At 44.7% G+C, this 22,995-nt stretch overlaps 2 protein-coding genes across 3 annotated transcripts in view; one reads left to right on the top strand and one right to left on the bottom strand.

Moving 5' to 3' along the window:
- Positions 1-6,158, bottom strand: part of LOC123365820 (titin homolog) — a 40,617-nt gene extending 34,459 nt beyond the window's left edge. For both annotated transcript variants that reach the window (XM_045008812.1, XM_045008883.1), the window contains exons 1-5: positions 5,849-6,158; positions 4,342-4,431; positions 3,875-3,940; positions 1,553-1,660; positions 1,009-1,074 (exon numbers count right to left, since the gene is read on the bottom strand). In XM_045008812.1, coding sequence (XP_044864747.1) covers positions 1,009-1,074; positions 1,553-1,660; positions 3,875-3,940; positions 4,342-4,431; positions 5,849-5,949 — 431 coding nt within the window. In that variant the 5' untranslated portion in view covers positions 5,950-6,158. The remainder of the gene's footprint in view (positions 1-1,008; positions 1,075-1,552; positions 1,661-3,874; positions 3,941-4,341; positions 4,432-5,848) is intronic.
- A 171-nt stretch (positions 6,159-6,329) lies between these two features.
- LOC123365912 (heat shock 70 kDa protein 12A-like) lies at positions 6,330-22,349 on the top strand. The gene is made up of 4 exons (XM_045008971.1): positions 6,330-6,634; positions 16,849-17,073; positions 18,628-18,799; positions 20,620-22,349. The coding sequence occupies exons 1-4, from the start codon at positions 6,347-6,349 to the stop codon at positions 21,666-21,668; spliced, it is 1,734 nt and encodes a 577-aa protein (XP_044864906.1). The 5' UTR covers positions 6,330-6,346; the 3' UTR covers positions 21,669-22,349.
- Positions 22,350-22,995: the final 646 nt, after the last annotated feature.

Here is a 22,995-nt window from a genome sequence, read left to right as displayed (position 1 = left end):
TTAATGACTGAGGAAGAATCTGACACCCTACTCCTCCATATAAATGCACCTTGATGAATTTTGTTAGAAATATTGTGTTTTAGAGTTCCAACAAATTCACAGGTGACAGGTGCAGTTGACAGATGGGAGGAGGGTGACTGGCCCCAGGTAAAGAGTCAATTTACAGAATAGCAACGAAAATACACAATACACACTTCTGATCACTAGTCTTCATCTTTTCAGAGGATTTATTTTGGCATTTTATGCTTGTGAACTGCGTCACTAGGGTACAGCCTCTCTTCTCTCCCCCACAGTTCACCCCTTTCCACCCTCACCAGAATCCCAGCTGACACCCTTCAGTTTAGGAGCTTGTCCAAACTACCCCTTAATTAGCTGTTAGGGGGTCACTGTATACAAGATTCTCTCTTCCCCCTAGTCCCAATAGCACTGTATGGTACCACAGCAGGTGCACTCACAGTGCCTGCCAAATATAAGTTTACTCCCTGCACTTACTGTATCAGGATGGGTGGCTTTATCCTCTGTCCTGCTGAAGTGCAAGGGGGTATTACTTATTTAGAAAATTATTTGGAATGGAAATAAAAGTCATCATATTGCCTCACAACATGACATGATTTCAAGATGCCAATCACATGGCATAATAAGGCTGCGGTGTTATATCACATTGTCAGATTTGCCCTTCCAGACAAATTGAAGTTGGTGGCACGCTGTGGACCTGACTCTCCAGCGTCAAACACTCCCTGGACTGGTGGAAAGAACCATACAACAGCTGTGCAGGCTTTCCATTCGCACAACCCTCACTGATGGAGAGCGATGCCAAACAGGAGAAATAGAGCTAGTCCAGTCACTAGGCATGTGGATATTTTAGTATCAACACCCACAAGCACTCGGTAAACTTGGTGAGGAGAAAACCACACTTCAAAATTTTCAAGACTTCTTTTGTACAGTAGTTATTTAAGAAGGAATCACAATATTTTTCACTGTCATGGAGGCCTGAACCTCCTCACTTACCTGAGGCTTTCTTTCAAAAACTGTAGATGTGTCACCATACCTTCATATAGAGCATTCATTTCACTTCTGTCAGGCAGAGAATAATGAAAAGGAATTAGATTTAATAAAATATCCATAAAGTAATAACATCTGCACAAGCTAAAGCCCCTCCCAAAATTATTAGTCAGTCCTTAGCAAAAACCCGAAACTACCAAGACTTATATGGTTAAAAACATACCTGCTTCGGCTGGTGGCTTAGAGATCAGTGCTCTGCCCTGCCCTGTGGGAGATGTGTAATGATCTTAGCCACCCTCTCTCTGTCTCTTTTTCTAGGAGTCAGCACCAAGCAATGTTGCCTAGGCACAGCACTGAGCCCCTGGAGACAAGGAGGGCCACACATTGTCTCTCTAGGCAAAGAAGGGGCTGGCGTCTCAATAAAGGGCAAGGAGGACAAATGACAAGAACGGTACAAACCTCAGAGATCCATTAGGAACATGAATAATTGTTCGGCGGCCCCAAGGGTAGGGGTAGAAAATGGAATCAGATTTCATCTCACTAAACTTACCTAAGATTGTCTTCCACACATTTCACCAATTGCTCCATCTTGGTTCCATCCAAATATGTGAGCTTGCCATGTGAAGCCTCACTTTCACCTCTGTAGGGCACAGATGTACTGGGGATGAGAGTTAACTAATTAGAACCTTCCCAACATAAAAGCAACACACCAACACCACCTTCTACCAAGTAAACTCGTACCCTCACTGAAAAAAAAAGAGGAAGTTAATAAACTATATATATAAAAATAAAAATAATAAAAAACCCTACCCCAAGCAAAGTTATTGTTTGAATTGAATTAATATGAATAAATTGAATAATTGTTGGGCGGCCCCAAGGGTAGGGGTAGTGTAGCAGGGTGAACCCTGCTCCGGGGTTTTAAGGGGTTAGAAGTGGCCTGACAGAGCTGAGCTGATTGGGGAAGTGGCTACAGCTGGGGGCCACGCCCCAAACTGAGGAGCAGGGCCTTATAAAAGGCAGGGAAGCTAGGAGCCCAGACAGTCTCTCTTCTGTCTTCAGAGAGAGATGGGCCTAGCTGCTGGGAAAGAGAGACCAGGTACCTGAGTGCAGCAGGGCTGGGGAAGGCTGAGGAGCCAGGGAGCTCCAGCCTAGAAAGCCTCAGGCTGCGGCCTAGGAGTGGGCCGATAGGTACTGTGGGTTGCAGAGAGCGGCCCAGGGGTAGGACAAAGCAGCAGGTCCAAACCCTCCTTGCCAGGGATGAGTTGGCTGAGACTGCAGTCTGCCCAGAGTGGGGGGCTAGACAATGACTGGCAGTAGCCGTACACTGAGGCAAGGTAGGGATAGAGGGTGAGGGGTACCTAAGGAGGGGAGACCCAGAGAGACGGGGGTTATTGCCAGGGGGCAGCACCCCAGAGAAAGGGGCACCGGGTCCAGGGAGGGACACGGGAGCCAGAAGACAGGTGGATCACCAGCCTGCAGAGGGCGCTCCGGCGCTGGATGGAGCTAATTCCATGAGTCACCAGCGGGAGGCGCCGCAGGGGTGAGTACCGCCCTGTTACAGGTAGAAAATGGAATCAGATTTCATCTCACTAAACTTACCTAAGGTTGTCTTCCACAGATTTCACCAATTGTTCCATCTTGGTTCCATCCAAATATGTGAGCTTGCCCTGTGAAGCCTCACTTTCACCTCTGTAGGGCACAGATGTACTGGGGATGAGAGTTAACTAATTAGAACCTTCCCAACATAAAAGCAACACACCAACACCACCTTCTACCAAGTAAACCCGTACCCTCACAGAAAAAAAAGAGGAAGTTAATAAACTATATATATAAAAATAAAAATAATAAAAAACCCTACCCCAAGCAAAGTTACCCCAGAAAGAAAAGTGCCAGAGTCTCAATGAAAGCCACTCGAGACTTCGCTATTGCTACTCATCTTTCCGTGGAAAGTTCTAAGGTACTACCGTGATGGGTGGCAGGATAAAACCTTAACATAGGTTAATGATTGCAATAATCATTGGGGCAGGATGAACTGGGTAAGATAAAAGAAGACCTCACCAAACAAAACTCAAACTGAATCTAAAACCATTTCAGTTACGGAAAAAAAATCTGTCTTGCTATTTTGCTTAGAGCAGATTTATTTTTTATTAAGGACACTTTTTTTTTATTTTGAAGAATCCCATTTAAAGAAGGAGAAAGGAGGAACTAGACTGTAACATTATAAAGATACTTTTCAGTTTCATGGATGCTTCTCTGTTTTCTGGTTTTTCCTAGGACCAGTAATGCCAATATTGTTCTGGAGAGATTTCCAGCTCAGTTTTATAGGTTCAGGATACTCCTGCAATTCAGTTAAAGATAGAGCAAGGATCTGACACCCCTCTCTCCCATATAAATGCATCTTGATGAATTTTATTAAAAATACTGTCTTTGCAGAGTCCCAACAAGTTCAAAGGTGACAGATGCACTAGGCAGATGGGAGGAGGGTGACTGGCCCCAGGCGAAGAGGCAATTTACAGAACAGCAACGAAAATACACATGTGCAAGGGAGTATTACTCATTTAGAAAATTCTTTGGAATGGAAATAAAAGTTATCATATTGCCTGACACCATGACATCATTTCAAGATGCCAATCACATGGCATAATAAGGCTGTGGTGTTGTATCACATTGTCAGATCTGCCCTTCAAGACAAATTGATGTTGGTGGGTGCTTCTGGACCTGACCCTCTGGCGTAAAACGCTCCCTGGACAGGTGGAAAGAACCATACAGCAACTGTGCAGGCATTCCGTTTCCCCAGCCCCACTGATGGAGAGCAATGCCAAGGAGGTGAAATATATTTCACTGTCATGGAGGCCTGAACCTCCCCACTTACCTGAGTCTTTGTTTCAAAAACTGTAGGTGTTTCAGCATATCTTCTAATCGATCATTCATTTCACTTCTGTCGGGCAGAGAATAATGAAAAGGGATTAGACTTCATAAAATATCCATAAAGTAATATCATCTGCAAAAGCTAAAGCCCCTCACAAAATTATTAGTCAGCCCTTCAACAAAAAAACGAAACAACCAAGACTTATCTGGTTAAAAACATATCTGCTTAGCCTGTTGGCTTAGAGATCACTGCTCTGCCGTGCCCTGTGGGAGACCTGAGCCTCTGGAGACAAGGAGGGCCACACATTGTCTCTCTAGGCAAGGAAGGGGCTGGCGTCTCAATAAAGGGCAAGGAGGACAAATGACAAGAACTGTGAAAACCTCAGGTATCCATTAGGAACATGAAGAGTTGTTTGATGGCCCCAAGAGTAGTGGTACAAAATGGAATAAAATTTCATATCACCAACTTACCTAAGTTTGTCTTTCACAGAGTTCACCAATTGTTCCATCTTGGTTCCACCCAAATTTGTGAGCTTGCCTTGTGGAGCCTCACTTTCACCTCTGTAGGGCAGAGACATATCGGGGATGACAATTAACTCATTAGAAGCCTTCCCATCCTAAGAGCGGCAGCACCAACACCACCTTCTACCCAGTTTCCATGAAAGCAACTTGAGACTTCGCTATTTCTACTGATTTTTATGTGAAGAGTGCTAAGATACTACCATGATGGGTGGCAGGATAAAACCTTAAAATAGGTTAATGATAGCAATAATCACTGGGGCAGGATGAACTGTGCAAGATAAAGTAAGAACTCACCAAACAAAACTCAAACTGAATCTAAAACCATTTCAGTTATGAAAAAAGTCTGTCTAGCTATTTTGCTTAAAGCAGATTTATTTTTGGTTAAAGACACTTTTTTTTTAATTTTGTAGAATTCCATTTAGGGATCGAGAAGAGAAGAATTAATTGGAACATATAAAGATATTTTTTCAGTTTCATGGATGTTTCTCTGTTTCCTGGTTCTTCCTAGGTCCAGAAATGCCAATATTGTTCTGGAAAGATTTCTAGCTCAGGTTTACAGGTTCAAAATGTTCCTGCAATTCAATTAATGACTGAGCAAGGATCTGACATCCTTTTCTCCTGTATAAAGCATGAGGGAACCAGGGGCCAGTGGCAACCACAAGTCTATAATTCTCTTCTAGGGTTCAGAGGTAAACAAAACACAAGGATGAAACCAATGATACTTTTCATTGAGACTGTAGCTTCAACACCACCCCTGGCTTATGAACTACTTTTTAATATTAACGGAAGAAGCAGTTCTCTGGCACTTCACTGGGTGTCACTGCTGTGGAAAACCTCTCTTTTAAAACTGAAACAGGATCTAAACTGTGCAGCTTGAGCTTGCTCCATCGTACAATGATTGGAGCCAAAACTCCAGAACCAAGACTTATAGTTTAGGGGAAGTCCAGCTTTGGAGACTACAGATGTAGTTAAGACTTACTGCACAAACACATACCGGCCAAGCTTTTGCAGCTGAGCATGGGATGATTCAGGATGCATGTGTGTGTGCCTGCGGGTGACCTCAAATGAGCAGAAAGGTCAAGTTCAGCAGTGTTCAGTGAAAAAGCAAACCCTGTTCTCCCCATGCAGTATGTGCGGGAACAATCATTTTGCAGGGAAACCACTTTAAACAAAAATGGCAATTTTCCAAATGGGGCAAAATCAAGGCACTTTAAGGTTTCATATGGTAGAGGGCAGTGCAAATACAGAATCTTGTCATTTTGGTTTCAAATATGCGTTTTTCATCTTGGATGGAAATGTACAAATATTAGCAAACAAAAACACGTAGTCTCTGGCTGCAAACACTGATAGCAGGAAGAACTCTGCATGCAAGTTTCACGAGTACTTTTAAACAGAAACTTAGAGCTCCTATTAAACATGATATGATTACCCTCTGAGTCCCCACTACCCAACATACCTGCAGGTCTCTTTTGAAACCCTTGTTCTGTTACCTAGCTTCTTGCACTGTGAAACATCTGGTCGAGCTCCGCCGGGCTTACGAAAAGTGCTTCGGTCCATGCTTCTATTAAAATAGCAGATGTCTCTTCCAAACAGGAGGGGACAGAAGGGAGAGGGGATAAGTGGAAGCGGATCCACAGGAGTGTGGGGAAGAGCTCCAAGTATCAAGCACTTTCTTGCTTGCACAAACAAGCAGGAAAGGCAGCCCCAACTAGGGCATTGGTGCTTTCAAGATCCGTTGTAGCTCAAAACTGCAATTTAGTTAGGCCGACCCCTGCTTGGAGAATTTATGCAGAGAGCCCTGGCTCCCCACCCCCCCACACCAGAAACTGCAGTAACCACCCAGCCAATTGAAAAGGAGGGGCAGGGTTTCATACTGCAGAGTTAACTGTAAAACTGTTTCACTTTAAGTAGTCTGTTCTAACACGCTGTGTAGGACTCTCTCTCTCTCACGTTTATGATCATGGCAAGCAAGTCCTTGTTCATTGTTGCCATTGATTTTGGCACGTCTTACAGTGGCTACTGCTTTTCTCTTGCGACACGCACGGATCAAATTCGGCAGGTGTTCTGGGGACAGGCACACGGGCTCATGACTGTGAAGACCCCAACGTGCATCCTCTTCAATGAAAAGCGTGAGTTTAAGAAGTTTGGCTATGATGCCGTCATGAAGTACACCACGCTCCCCTCCAGCGAAGCTCACAAATGGTACTACTTCCACCACTTCAAGATGAACCTGTACAACAAGGTAAATGCAATCTCTAGGTAAGAGCAGCCAATTACGAAAAGAGCAGGGAACATGCATAATAAGGTTGTTACCTTTCTAAGAGCCGGTAACTGGACCACTGAGATGCCACCCCCTGCCTTGCCTCTTCCCCCAAAGGCGCTGCCCTGTCTCTTCCCCCAAGACCCCACCCCTGCACGCCCTGTGCCACCATTAGCTGCCTGGCCCTAGAGGCGGCAGCAGCTGCTGCTGCTGTGCTGTCTCCTTCCTTCCACTTAGAGTTGCCAAAGATCAAAAAGAACCAGCCATCAGGGCTTGTCAAATGGTCCCCGGACACACAAGCTGCCACCCAGACACACAAGCCCGAACGTGGACTGTCCAGATGAAAACCGGATTGGTGGCAATCCTAGTGCTTAATGGACTAGACGGAGGGACTGATTTATGAGGGAGGATTAAGAAACATGTGTAGGTTAGTTAAAGCAGTGGTTCTCAACCCCTGCTGGAAGTACGCAGAGGGGTACCATCAACTCATCTAGATATTTGCCTAGTTTTACAAGAGGCTACATAAAAAGCACTAGCAAAGTCAATACAAACTAAAATTTCATATAGGCAATGACTTGTTTATTCTGCTCTATGTGCTATATGCTGAAGTGCAAGTACAAGATTTATATTCCAATTGATTTTATAATTATATGGTTAAAAATGAAAAAGTAAAGAATTTTTCAGTAATATTGTGGCTGTGACACTTTTGTATTTTTATGTCTGATTTTATAAGCAAGTAGATTTTAAGTGAGGTGAAACTTGGGAGTACACAAAACAAATCAGACTCCTGAAAGGGGTACAGTAGCCTGGAAAGGTTGAGAGCCACGAGGTTAAAGGTAACTTAATAAACTACCTAGAAGTATCTGTGAAGACCAAGGAGGGAGGAGAATTGCTTCATGTGGCTCAAGAGCTAAAACTAAAGCCTGGTCTGTACTAGGAAACTGAGTCTTCACTGAAACACTTGCAGCAGGTCCTCTTCTGAGCTAGTATTGAAAATATTTAAATGCTAATGTAGGCAGGACACAGACATTTTCAACATCAGTTCTGAAAGCATGACTGAGACTTACCAACAGTTATTGTGAAAATAGGCCTATACTGCAGCATTCTTTTTTTTTTTTTTAAGTATGAAGAATGGGTGAGAACTGAAGCCATGGAAGAGAGACATGGATTTCAGCTGAATCCCCTGTGTCTCTGCACATGTGCTGAGAACAGGGCAGGGCAATTTATGTAGAAGGACTCAGGGACACCTAGAGGAGAGGCAGTTACTAGACATGCTCAGTAGCTGTTTTGGAAGCTATACAGACATTTTCCGCTAAGGATAAGCAGTGCTACAGATTCCACATATTCACCATAGGAAAACTGAGCCAAGAAACGGAGCTCAAAGGAAAGAGATTATAAATATGGGAGGCAAATCTGGGGATTCAGCAGCTAATGATGCAGAACCAAGAGATGTGTTTGCTGTGAAGGCTGCATCGCAATACCTGCACCTCTTAGATACAGGGGCGGCTCCAGACCCCAGCACACCAAGCGCATGCTTGGGGCGGCATGCCACGGGGGACGCTCTGCCGGTCCCTGGGAGGGCGGCAGGCAGCTCCGATGGACCTCCCGCAGGTGTGCCTGTGGAGGGTCTGCTGGTCCCGCGGCTTCAGTGGAGCATCCGCAGGGTCGCCTGCGGGAGGTCCACCGGAGCCGCAGGACCAGCGGACCCTCCGCAGGCACGTCTGTGGGAGGTCCACCAGAACCGTGGGACCGGCGACTGGCAGAGCGCCCCCCGCGGCGTGCCGCCATGCTTGGGGCGGCGAAATCGCTAGAGCCTCCCCTGCTGAGATATGGGCTATAGATTCCTCTTCTTACTAGAAGGTCAGACAGTCCACTGTTGGCTCAGAGACTGGAACTGCTGCTGGCTGTAAGAGCTTTAGAATATCCTCAGGAAATCAATGGTCCCAAGAGTTTGGAGGGGAATGGAAAGGAGGCCATTTTCCTCAGGCTTTGCCAGAATCCAAGTGACAAAACATGTACATTAAAAGGCCACATCATAGCGCCTGAGAAATTATCTCTGTGTAGGGTGACCAGACAGCAAGTGTGAAAAATCGGGGCAGGGGGTGGACAGGAGGCTATATAAGAAAAAAAAGACCCAAAAATCGGGACTCTCTCTATAAAATCGAGACATCTGGTCACCCTAACTCTGTGAGAAGATTAGAGGTGAATGTGAATGTATTTGTGTGCCAAAGTACAAAAGGGCATAAAATAGGCATACTGTCTGTTAAAACCTGGCACTGAATTTTATGTATGTAACAGCAACAAAGTGGGGAAGCCCAGGGCTGGCTCACAATATTTTGGCACCTGAGGCGAGAAGCTCAAATGATGCCCCCATGCCCCCTCGCTTGGGCTAAAACTTTGAAGGGTCTCAATTCTGCCTTCTTCCTGTTCTACTCCTCTCATGGTACTGCTCTACTACCTACCCCAATAAAGGAGAACAAACAACTTAAAATGCCTTGTTCAAAATTTTTAAGTAACACTTAACTTTCAAATGCTTGAACAGCAAACGTAACTTTTCTTGTCTGCATAGTAAACCCTGGAATTTTTATCTGTTTGAATAATCAAAGTGGTTCTTTCCGTGCCTTCTTGGTTGCAAAGATTTGAACTGCTTCCTGCTGAAGGTCCACAGTCTGGGCCAGCTCATGCTCTATTGAGATGGTTGCAAGGCCGACCAGCCTCTCCTGTGTCATTGTGGAGCATAGATAAGTTTTTATTAACTTCAGCTTGGAGAAGCTGCGTTCTCCACTGGCAACTGCTACAGGAAGTGTTAGAAGTATGCGCAGAGCAACAAAAGCATTTGGAAAGAGGGTGGTCATCTTATCTGTGCACATATATTCCAGAACAGCCTTTGGAGCTCATCCTGCTGAAATGTATCTTGAAAGGGCTTTCAGTTCATCCAGGAGCAGCTCCAGACACCAGCGCAGCAAGCGCGTGCCTGGGGCGGCAAGCCGTGGGGGGTGGTGTGCCGGTCTCTGTGAGGGCAGCATGCCTGCGGGAGGTCTGCCGGTCCTGCGGCTTCAGCGGCAATTAAGCAGCGGGTACGGTGAAGGCGTGGGACTGGCAGACCACCCGCAGAAACGCCGCCGAATCCACATGGGCAACGGACCACCCGCAGGCATGCCACGAAAGGCTGCCTGATTGCTGTGCTTGGGATGGCAAAAAACAGAGCCGCCCCTGAGTTCATCACCTAAATCACTAGCATCAATACCGTGCATGTCATCAGGTGTCAAAATTGTCTCTAGTGCCCTGCATTGCTGGTGTAGGTCTTCTTCATTTATAGGGAGGAGTTTTGGAATATCATACAACATTCCAAATATACTGCTGTGTTCCTTGAGCTGCATGAAACGTTCTTCAACTGACTGTATTGCACAACCTAGCACCTGGTTAAAGAATTCAACTTTGAATTGTTGTTTGGGGTCTCTGATGGGATTATCCCGTGCCTTGTGATCAAAATGTCTTCTCCTTCGGTGACTCTTGTATTCTTGAATGGGTGGGAAAATAGCTTCAGTGTGAAGTTCCTCTGCTGTTCACTCTTCAGAATGTTTTGAAATCCCTCATCTGACCAGTAAGACTGTAGTTATGACTTTGCTTTGTCCAGTTGTTCCAGATATATCATGCACTATCAAGGCTGGAAGGGACCTCAGGAAGTCATCTAGTCCAACCCTCTGCTCAAAGCAGGACCAATCCCCAGACAGATTTTTGCCCTAGATCCTTAAATGGCCCCCTCAAGGATTGAACTCACAACCCTGGGTTTAGCAGGCTAATGGGAAGGTCAACACCTTGGAGTCTCTTGCTTACAACATTTATTTCAAACAGTATGTCATGCCACAACACTAAGCCACACAGAAATTTGAAGTTATGTATGTTTCTGGTGATTCCATTTCCCTCTGCCACTGTTCTCCCACAAACAGTTCCTGTCATAGCATTATCCTCCATAATGGCAACTATGACATCATCTATCTTCCCAAATAGATGTCTGATAGGCTTTATCGCCTCCACTCGACTTTCCCATCGCTTGGAACTCGGTGGTTTCAGTGTCAGAGAGGATGTTCCCTGATGTTGCTTCAAAATTTGCCATCGAGGAGTCGATGCAGAGAAAAATATATAGATGCTTTGAATTACATTAAAAAATTCAGAAGCCTCACTAGAAGCTGATGCTGCATCACTGATCACCAAGTTCAATGAATGAGAACTTCATGGGACAAAAAAAGCTCAAGGGTTTAACTCTCGGAACTGTGACTGCACTCCTCTGTTCTTTCCTCTCATGTTGATACCATTATCGTAGCCCTGACCTCTCATGTCAGCTATCGCAATTCCCGTATCTTCCAGCTTTTTAAGAAGCACATTTGTCATACCAGCTTCTGTAGTATCATCAATGTCAATAAATTCTAGAAAATGCTCTCTGACAGTCACCATTGCAGGGACATTTTCACTAGGTTCTGTTGCTGTTACAAAATGCACCATTAAAATCATTTATTCAGTATGGCTGATGTCAGGTGTGCAGTCCAGAATAACAGAGTGATATGTTGCTGACTTCAGATCTGCCACAATCTTCTGTTTTACTTTTGTATGATCTCATTTTGAATTGTTTTTCCAAGGTAGTGATGTGTGAACATTTCTTGGGTGGTGACTCTTCTTAGATGCTCCTGGAATACAGCATCAAACTCAGCCATCAGCTCCACAATTTGAAGGAAGTTTCCATTGTTCCACATACAGCTGATCTGAAGTACCACATAGTGCTAGGTTTTGGGTAGCAAGCATTATCACAATGGCAATGAGCCGTTTCAGAACATTTTGCCAGTGAAGAGACTCTGATGCAATCTTCTCTTGATGCTGATCATCTATGGTGGCATTTAACCTTAGTCTCATCTCAAGCTCTTTCCACCTGTGGAATGTTCTCTGGTGATTTGCTGCCTTCTCATGGCATGCCAGATTTCTAGCCAGATTTTTTCAGTCCTTTGTTCCTGTAGAACTCAATGTGGCTGGAACATTAGACTGGAAGAGTTTGCAACAAAAACAGTATGCAGCGTTCTGGGTTTTTGAGTACATAAGCCATGGCCTCTCCACTTTGTCACCATTGGGGATTTCACGCCTGTAATGTGTTGGATGAAAACTTCTATTTTCATTGTCTTTGGGGAACATGACGTTTTTCACTTGCTGTGGCCCATGCAGTACAAGGAAGTCCCTCAGGCTACTGCTCAAGTGGGTCCACAGTCCTGGATCATCTAGACTTAAGGAACTAAACTCAGCACCAGCTGTTTCTTGCGCCTCCACCACACTCTTCTCTAATCTACACTTTTCTTCAGGAATGTGCATGGTTATGTCCATTTGACATGGAGATATGGATGCTGCAGTAGCTGCCAGGTCACGGGCACTCTGACTAACTGGAAGATCAGGCATCTCCTCACCACTCACATCCTCACTGGGGCCGGAAGGCTCACCGTGAACATTTGTGTCTATGCACCTCAGGAGAGCTCCTTCCTGCTTAGATAGAAAACCTTCCTTTGCTTTCTTTCTTTTTCTGAATGCTGCCCCAGAGGGGTGTTTTCTTCTTTCACTCATGACTGCTGTTCTGTGCCAGCTATAGTGGCTCTCAATGCTCAGTTGAAGGGGACAAATAAGCAGGCTGGTAGCAGGGCCTGAGTGAGGGACGATATCAGCATCTTAAGGGCCTAACTGACTTCAGTTGATTGCCTGTTCTCCTCAAGTGGGTTCAGGGAAGCAGCAAGCTCCCTAAGAAGCTACTGTTAATCAGCCCAGGCTCCTGGAGGTGCAAGAGAGGTATCATAGAATCATAGAGCATCAGGGTTGGAAGGGATCTCAGGTGGTCATCCAGTCCAACCCCTGCTCAAAGCAGGACCAATCCCCTGACAGATTTTTGCCCCAGATCCCTAAATGGCCCTTTCAAGGATTGAATTCACAATGGTGGGTTTAGCAGGCTAATATGCAAACCACTGAGCTATCCCTCCCCCCTGTATAGAAGAGGCTCCTCTTCGTCTCTCTCCCTGCAGCTCCTGCTGCTTTCTGTTATTCCCACTCACCTTTTCTCCTGCCTGCCTGTTATGTCTCTTGTGCCTTCCTTCCTCCAGCACAGCACTCCTCCATCTCTGTGCATCTAGAGCAGAGAGAATACATATGCACCAGCAGCAGACACAATTTTCTACACTCTGGGTCCTAGTGGCGCCCCACCCCCACCTCACGCCAGTCTGGCACCTGAGGCGGCCGCCTCAGTTCGCCTCATGGTAAGGCCAACCCTGGGGAAGCCTGTATAAAGAACACCAATAGGTTTACTGCCTAACAGTTTTGTTTATGATGTTATTCAAAAATATGCATAATACAGGTTGCAAATGTTTGTGTATGTATTAAATGTGTGTTCACTAAGAAATAAATTGTATGCTGGTTCTCTCTCAGGCTGACTGGCAGCTGTTAAGGTGCTGTTCTCTTGCAGTGTTCTTTGGGAATTTTGTGGGGTGTGTATAAAATTAGTGTAAAGTTGCCTTCGGTGATTCAAGAGCATGAGTACCAACCTCAGGACAGACTGTCAGGAAGCAGGGCATAAACCCCAAACTGGCTGTGAGTTCTTGTCATAAACAGATAGTTAAGGGTTAAGGTCTGTTTTACCTGTAAAGGGTTAACATGTAGTACCTGGTGACCACCTGACCAGAGGACCAATCAGAGATAAGATTTTTTCAAATCTCTGTGGAGGGAAGCCTTTGTCTGTGTAAGAACTGTTTTTGAATCTAACAGAGGACAGTCATGTCTCCAAGTTCTCCTGGAGTAGTTTCTACTAATTAATAGTGAGTATTAATTAGAAAGGCGAATTAGTCTTATGATTTGATTTCTATATTTGCAATTGTGTGTTTGCTAAAGGAAATGCTTTATTCCTGTTTGCTGATTTTGCTTTGACTGAGAAAGGGGGGAGGGGGAATTCTCTCCAGAGATTGATAAGGTTATCCCCTATGAGTGTCCAGCTTGGGCTCATAGAGATTCTGTACTTTCTTTTTGTTCTCTTAATAAATTCTTTTCTATTAAGGACTTGTTGGTCTTTCCTTGGGTGGATTCTCAGGGAAAGGGGAGGGGGAGGTATCCCTCTGTAGTTGGATCCCGGTATCTCTCCTAGGAAAAGGGAGGGGGGAGGAAGCAGGGGGAATGGTTTGTTTCTCCTGGGTGTGAGAACTCCATGGATTTGGGGCTCTTGGAATCCCCTAGGATTTTGGGGAAGGACTGTGTCTCAATTCACATTTCCTAATTGAGTGGTGGCAGCGAGAAGGAACCCTACCCTAAGGGTTAGGGTGGTGGCAGAATACCTGCGGGTCCCCATCTTTGAACCCACAAGCTCAAAGTGGGGGTGAGATCCCATAGGACATGGTGGCAGAATACATGCGGGTCCCCATCTTTGAACCCACAAGCTCAAAGTGGGGGTGAGATCCCATGACATGGTGGCAGCGGAGTTTCGAACCCATTGTTACAAGGAGTTTTTTTCAGCTGGGCTACGCTGAAGGGAGCTCAAATGCATACAAAGTGTTCTTCAGTGTCAAATATCTTGTTGTTTACATACTTAGTAGTATATGTAATAGTGCATCTGTTTTGTTTATCTGTTTATTTTACAGTTCTAGGAGGAAATCACCACCAGTAGTTCCCACTGTTGGCAATTTGGGGGGCGTGTCATAAACAGATAGTTAAGGGTTAAGGTCTGTTTTACCTGTAAAGGGTTAACATGTAGTACCTGGTGACCACCTAACCAGAGGACCAATCAGAGATAAGATTTTTTCAAATCTCTGTGGAGGGAAGCCTTTGTCTGTGTAAGAACTGTTTTTGAATCTAACAGAGGACAGTCATGTCTCCAAGTTCTCCTGGAGTAGTTTCTACTAATTAATAGTGAGTATTAATTAGAAAGGCGAATTAGTCTTATGATTTGATTTCTATATTTGCAATTGTGTGTTTGCTAAAGGAAATGCTTTATTCCTGTTTGCTGATTTTGCTTTGACTGAGAAAGGGGGGAGGGGGAATTCTCTCCAGAGATTGATAAGGTTATCCCCTATGAGTGTCCAGCTTGGGCTCATAGAGATTCTGTACTTTCTTTTTGTTCTCTTAATAAATTCTTTTCTATTAAGGACTTGTTGGTCTTTCCTTGGGTGGATTCTCAGGGAAAGGGGAGGGGGAGGTATCCCTCTGTAGTTGGATCCCGGTATCTCTCCTAGGAAAAGGGAGGGGGGAGGAAGCAGGGAGAATGGTTTGTTTCTCCTGGGTGTGAGAACTCCATGGATCTGGGGCTCTTGGAATCCCCTAGGATTTTGGGGAAGGACTGTGTCTCAATTCACATTTCCTAATTGAGTGGTGGCAGCGAGAAGGAACCCTACCCTAAGGGTTAGGGTGGTGGCAGAATACCTGCGGGTCCCCATCTTTGAACCCACAAGCTCAAAGTGGGGGTGAGATCCCATAGGACATGGTGGCAGAATACATGCGGGTCCCCATCTTTGAACCCACAAGCTCAAAGTGGGGGTGAGATCCCATGACATGGTGGCAGCGGAGTTTCGAACCCATTGTTACAAGGAGTTTTTTTCAGCTGGGCTACGCTGAAGGGAGCTCAAATGCATACAAAGTGTTCTTCAGTGTCAAATATCTTGTTGTTTACATACTTAGTAGTATATGTAATAGTGCATCTGTTTTGTTTATCTGTTTATTTTACAGTTCTAGGAGGAAATCACCACCAGTAGTTCCCACTGTTGGCGATTTGGGGGGCGTGTCATAAACAGATAGTTAAGGGTTAAGGTCTGTTTTACCTGTAAAGGGTTAACATGTAGTACCTGGTGACCACCTAACCAGAGGACCAATCAGAGATAAGATTTTTTCAAATCTCTGTGGAGGGAAGCCTTTGTCTGTGTAAGAACTGTTTTTGAATCTAACAGAGGACAGTCATGTCTCCAAGTTCTCCTGGAGTAGTTTCTACTAATTAATAGTGAGTATTAATTAGAAAGGCGAATTAGTCTTATGATTTGATTTCTATATTTGCAATTGTGTGTTTGCTAAAGGAAATGCTTTATTCCTGTTTGCTGATTTTGCTTTGACTGAGAAAGGGGGGAGGGGGAATTCTCTCCAGAGATTGATAAGGTTATCCCCTATGAGTGTCCAGCTTGGGCTCATAGAGATTCTGTACTTTCTTTTTGTTCTCTTAATAAATTCTTTTCTATTAAGGACTTGTTGGTCTTTCCTTGGGTGGATTCTCAGGGAAAGGGGAGGGGGAGGTATCCCTCTGTAGTTGGATCCCGGTATCTCTCCTAGGAAAAGGGAGGGGGGAGGAAGCAGGGGGAATGGTTTGTTTCTCCTGGGTGTGAGAACTCCATGGATTTGGTGCTCTTGGAATCCCCTAGGATTTTGGGGAAGGACTGTGTCTCAATTCACATTTCCTAATTGAGTGGTGGCAGCGAGAAGGAACCCTACCCTAAGGGTTAGGGTGGTGGCAGAATACCTGCGGGTCCCCATCTTTGAACCCACAAGCTCAAAGTGGGGGTGAGATCCCATGACAGTTCTACACTTGGATTTCACCAGTCTATTTTAACTGACTAATTCAGCTATGTGTTTGTCAGTGTCCAGTTGAGACAGGGGGACTTTTGCATGAGCTGGCACCTGGTCTGCCAGCGTCACAGTTTGGTTGAGGGGAAATAGTTTGCTCTAATAGCCACATTAATATTTGACTTACGAAGTCATTCACAGATTTGAGGCAGCTGGCAGTCGTGGGTTTTTGGAACAGCTGCACCTCCTAGACTGAGAGTGCAGTGATCAATGCTCCACAGAGTTATTCTCCCTGCTTACTTAGATTGTAACATCTTGGGGGCAGGGACCATCATTTTGTTCTGTTTGCACAGTACTGATCACAAAGGGACCCTGGCCCATGACTACGGCTCTTGGGTGCTACTGTACCCCACTGATGAGTGTGTTACAGGTCCTCCTCTGCACCAATCCCCAGAAGCTGAATGGTTACAGTCCCAGTTACAGAGAAGCTGTTCTTGTGCTTTTGGCTCTGGAGGTCCCCAGTTCAATTCTCGGTGTGTTGGCCAAGCTGGCAGCAGGGAGGGGAACCTGCAAACACACCCAGCCATGGGTTACGCTACCACAATACAAATACAAATAATTCATTGTTTTTTTTTCACTTCTAGAAAATCACTTCCAACATGGAACTGGAAGCAGATAATGGAAAGAAGTTTCCAGCCCTAAAAGTATTCTCAGAAAGTCTGCGGTACATGAAGGACCATGCTCTGAACACCATACGGGAGGCCTCATCCCAAACTGTCTATGACACTGAGGATGTCACCTGGGTCATTACTGTTCCAGCCATATGGGATGCTTCTGCCAGGCAGTTCATGCGACTGGCAGCTAAAGAGGTAAAGTGAGTAATAGCCTGATGGCTTCTGAGATTCTCTCTGGAATTTTCACTGCACAACAGTGTGGAAGAATCGTTCAACATTTCAACAAACCTTATTTTAAAACTTGCTCTGCCATGGAGTGGGCTGTGGTTGAAGACTTTTTCCTATGTTTGGTGTTCTCAACCTGGAGGTCACAGCTGCTCTGCCCTCTCTATCCTGCTAAATTAGAGGGGAATCCTGACTAGATCTTGTCTAGGCTGGAGAAGTGTTACAGTACAGAGCACTGTTTTGCTTGCTACACATTATACAAGAAGTGACAAAATTATCTACTGGCTGAAAGGCTTCTGTGAATGAGAATAGCATCTGCAGTGAGAGTAGTTGGAACAGAACTTACATGGACTATGGATCCTCATGTGTCATGGCATATACTAATGCTGGTTGGAATCAGGTAGAAATTCCCCTCTCGGCACACACACAGTTATAGTACTAAGTATCAGAGGGGTAGCCGTGTTAGTCTGGATCTGTAAAAGCAGTAAAGAGTCTTGTTGCACCTTATAGACTAACAGACATATTGGAGCATGAGCTTTCGTGGGTGAATACCCACTTCGTCGGATGCATGTAGTGGAAATTTCCAGGGACAGGTATATATATATATATATGCAAGCAAGAAGCAGGCTAGAGATAATGAGGTTAGTTCAGTCAGGGAGGATGAGGCCCTCTTCTAGCAGTTGAGGTGTGAAAACCAAGGGAGCCACACCATCACCGGTTCATTCACCTGCACATCCACCAATGTAATATATGCCATCATATGCCAGCAATGCCCCTCTGCTATGTACATCAGCCAAACTGGACAGTCCCTACGGAAAAGGATAAATGGACACAAATCAGATATTAGGAATGGCAATATACAAAAACCTGTAGGAGAACACTTCAATCTCCCTGGACACACAATAGCAGATCTAAAGGTAGCCATCCTGCAGCAAAAAAACTTCAGGACCAGACTTCAAAGAGAAACTGCTGAGCTTCAATTCATCTACAAATTTGACACCATCAGCTCAGGATTAAACAAAGACTGTGAATGGCTTGCCAACTACAAAAGCAGTTTCTCCTCCCTTGGTTTTCACACCTCAACTGCTAGAAGAGGGCCTCATCCTCCCTGATTGAACTAACCTCGTTATCTCTAGCCTGCTTCTTGCTTGCATATATATATACCTGCCCCTGGAAATTTCCACTACATGCACCCGACGAAGTGGGTATTCACCCATGAAAGCTCATGCTCCAATACGTCTGTTAGTCTACAAGGTGCCACAAGACTCTTTGTTGCAGTTATAGTACTGCACATAAATTGTCCATGAGCGTGGGGTGGGGGTTTCACCTTCCTCTGGCTCATCTGGCTTTAGTCACAGCTGAGAACAGACTAGATGGAACAGACCATTATTCCTGATAGGCCATCCCAGCGTTCCTGGGATTAGAAGAACCTGGCCAACATACTGTGCTCATGGTGCATCCAAGAGGTGGGAAGTCAGGATCCCATCACCACTCCTCTTATGATCACTTCTCTTCTGATTTTAGGCAGGACTCATCAGTGACATGTTTTCTGAGAAGCTCATCATCGCCTTAGAACCAGAAGCTGCCTCAGTCTGGTGCAAGCAGCTCCCACGAGAAGGGTTTGTGGCAGAGGGTGGTGATAAACAAAAGTTTCAAGAGTCACCTGGGACCCAGTATGTCATCGTTGATTGTGGAGGTAACTTTCCCCCTTAAACAGGTATAATCTCTGCTACCTGCAGAGTTTGTGTATTCAGCAGCCACAGACCCTTCTCGCATAGAGAGCAAGGGACCAAGCTCTATACTGAACTCTGATCCCCCAGGCTGTGCTTGCTCTGGGTTCTTTAATTTCTACCTGAAAGAGCAGACACCTGAGGTTTTGTCTATATGTGGGGTGGGGAGTAGTCTATACTAAGTTGAGTTAGTGATGATTGAAAAAGTCTGGTACACGACACAAACCCCTGCAGCGCACTAACTCCCTACATTCTGGAGTCCTCTTTCAAAGTGTGCTAAGTTCAATGCAAATTGAGTTAGTTCGGTCCACAGCTCTGGGGTCAAGTTGACGAGATGTTTCCTCCGCTGTTTAAAAACTGATGCAGAGCCAGGATTAGCCCATTTGCTCCTGGATCCAAATATATCAGCATTGCTGCAATATTTGTCCAGCAGTCTTATAACATGCTTCAAGCAGCCATGGTGAGATACTTGATCTCTTCATCATCTGGGGAGAAGTGATGGTGCAGGCAGCTCTCATGGCCAGCTATCACATCTGTCCAAGGAGATCTCAAAACACATGGCTGAAAAGGGTCACAACTGCATGCCTGGCAGTGCTGTACAAAAAACAAACAACTAAGAAAAATGTACAGAGGAACCAGGGATGACAGAAGAAAGTCTGGCACTGCCCATTTGACCTGTTCATTTTAGGAGGAGCTGGACAGGATTTTAAGTTGGCTCGCCACTGCAGAAAGGGGGATGAAAGGAGAGCCCCTTTAAGAGCCGGATCCAAACCCCATTGAAGTCAACAGGATTCTGTTGTCTTCAGTTGACTTTGATTAGATCCTAGTGTGCAAGTTGCTGCTATCAGAGCCACACCACTCCACGGTACACTGCCCTGCTACATCAGCAATGCGTACACACCCATTTCCTGTTGTGTAGCTTGAATCCATAACCTTCTGCTGTAGGAGCAAGAGTGCTGCCACACAGTTTCACAGTATTCACCCACGAAAGTTCATGCTCCAATACATCTGTTAGTCTGTAAGGTGCCACAGGACTCTTTGCTGCTATTACATCTTCTTTAGTTTCTTGCTGTTGTTTTGGCGTAACATGTGAACTTAGTGCTGATGACAGATTGACATCCCGGTGAGACAGAAGTTTGTGTTACATGCAGAACAAATTCAGTATGGACAGCAGCAGTGCAAGCTTCCTACAGACAACCTATGTTCAGCATTGTGCCCCAACTCAGCCAGAGAACATGGATATCACAAGATGTCAGTTTTCATACCTATTCAGTTCTGACATCTCAGCAGACTACCCAGAAGGGACTTAGCATCAACTGGGATGTGGATACTTGGCCACTAGGTACTAGACTGAGACCTACCAACTCATTTCCTGCTAGCATAAGAGCTCTCCTGCCAGCATAATTAACCACTCCCAACAAGTGCCGTTAGCTATGTTGGCAGAAAAGCCTCTCTTGCCAACATCATGCTGTCCCCACCAGCACTTTTGCCAGTGAAACTTATGTCAGACAGGGGAGAGTTTTTTTTCACACCCCTGACTGACAAAAATTATACTGACAAAAGTGGTAGTGTAGACAAAGTCTAAGAATCCTTGCGCATGGAAAGATTATAAACTAAAGAATGGGCAGCTCTGTATCCAATTTTCAGAGCACATTTGCCAATTGTGAGATTTTTTTGCTTTTGTAAAGTTATGAACTCTTTAGAAAGCAGCCTTTTATTCAGCTGAGGTGAAAGCAATAACTTCTTTTTAAAAATTAACTAATTTTACTCATTTTGGGGGGCTTAGGTGGTACCATAGACATCACAGTACATGAAATCCAAGAGAACCAATCCCTGAAAGAGTTACATAAGGCATCAGGAGGAGGATGGGGAGGCAACACAGTAGATGAAAATTTCAAAGAGTTCCTGAAGGAGATCTTCCAAGATGGAGTATGGGAGGAATATGCACAGAATCACCCAGCGGAATGCCATCAAATGATGTACAACTTTGGCCTTCAGAAATGCTCTTCCAGCAGAGATGAGGTCTACATACATTGCTACCACAACCTAACAAAAGTGGCAGAATGCAAGCAAAAAGACATCTCCCTCTTCTTCAAGGGTGTGGAGGGAGCTCTGTGGTGCAATGGGACTATCATGATTACATATGAAAAAATGAAGAGCTTTTTTGCCTACAGTGTCAGACAAACCATTGACACCTTGCAGGAAATCCTCAGCAAGCCTGAGATGGCCAAGGTCCAATATATTGTACTGGTTGGGGGCTTTGCCTCCAGCATTATCCTGAGGGAGGAGATCTATCAGACCTTTAGGGAGCGGTATCATATCCTGTGTCCACTGGAAGCTCAGGCAGCTATTGCAAAGGGAGCCATTTTATTTGGGCACAATTCACAAATTGTTGCCTCGAGAATCAGCGCTCTGACATATGGGGTAAAGATATCTCGGGCATTTGATATTGCTGTCCATGATATACAGAAAAAGAGAGTCTCCAAAGCTGATAATTATGTATATTGCACAGATCTCTTCAATAAGTTGGTGGGAATTGGGGATTTGGTAGAGGTAGATGAGGTTGCCTGTTATACTTTCACTCCCATAGAACCAGATCAAACAAGTGTGATTTTTAGTTTCTATTGCACAAAAAAGAAGGATGCAAAGTACGTAGATGAGGAAGGGCTGAAAATGCTCGGCTCCTGTACTGTGCCAACGCCAAACACAGAGCTGGGGAGAAACCGCCAACTGAGACTGGATATTAAATTTGGGCTAACGGAATTTAAAGCCACAGGTACTGATGTCACGTCCGGTGAAAGTCGGACGGTTATGATAGATTTTTTATCAGTTTAAAGATTGCACAGTTCAAGGACATGTAAGAAGAGCATCAGACTTGGATGATTCAAGGGACTATAAGGCTCAACTAGGAGAATATATGAGCTGTCACAATGGAATAGCCAAATGGACCATATAGTCCAGTAACTCACTTCCTGCCACATTAGAACAAACCAATAGTCTGTCTAGTCTGATGATCCTGCCTCTTCGCAAGTCACCCATTTAGTCTGATATTCTGCTATCTGCCATTCCTGATTGGCCCAAAACAATTTGTCTAGTTCAGTATTCTGCCCCCTCCCATGCTAGATTAGACTAATGGTGCAATATCTAGTCCAGCATCCTGCATGCTACACTACTGGATCTGAACACAGTAGCCCAGGTAGTCCAGTATAATTACCTATATCCCACTAGATCAGCTTTATCGCCATCTAGCCTGGTATCCTTTTTGCTGCCAGACCAAGCCAATGGTCTCTCTAGTCCAGTATTTTTCTTGCAGCTGTATTTTCTTAAGCTATTATCTTGTCAGACCTCATTTTCTAAAGACTAAGTTTAATTCTGCTTGCTGTGATTTTACTGTATTATGAAAAATATTCAAATATATGACTGTATTGTTTTAAAGATCAGAGAAAGTGTGAACACATAATATTTTGCAACAGTGAAATTATGTTTAAGCAATAATCGAATCGTAGGACTGGAAGGGATCTCGAAGTGTCATCTAGACCAGTCCCCTACACTCCTGGCAGGACTAAGTAGTATGTCAAATTAAATATCTTAAGTACTAACTAAATATAGGTATATTGAACAGGTTGAAAGACAAAAAACAAACTCTGAACCATCATACATGGACAATTACAAAATGTTATGAATTTGGGGGCTTTTAGATACGAAATTGTGAGCGTGTGGTGATAATTTAACTACATCATTTAAGCAAATTGGCATCATTAATTGAATAGATATTAATGGGCAGATTGTATCACACAGCCCTGAATAATAATAATGCTGCAAACCCCCTTTGGGGAACTAGCAGTCTCTGTTTAGGGGAGTACAGGGACTCAACTGTCTCAGGCTCCTCTACGCACAGGACAAGCAGTCTGGCTCTAATTAATCTGGTTACTAAGAAAGAGCTGCAAGGCTTTGATCCTGCTGACTGATCTGTGTGAGAAGACCCCCTACACCAGTTTATCTGAATAGGGCTTTTGGACAAAGGCTTTGCCTACACAGATCCATTGTAGAATCAGGGCCTAATTGACTATTACTGAGATCCTGTAGTGTACATTTCTATGCTCTTAGAAGTGAAAATTACCATGTGAAAATACAAACTGTTATCTGGATTGATACACTGTAT

The sequence above is a fragment of the Mauremys mutica genome, chromosome 1 (genome assembly GCF_020497125.1).
Source record: "Mauremys mutica isolate MM-2020 ecotype Southern chromosome 1, ASM2049712v1, whole genome shotgun sequence".
Classification (NCBI taxonomy): Eukaryota; Metazoa; Chordata; order Testudines; family Geoemydidae; genus Mauremys; species Mauremys mutica.
The sequence above is the reverse complement of the archived record's forward strand: the minus strand, read 5'-3'. Positions and strand labels throughout refer to the sequence as shown.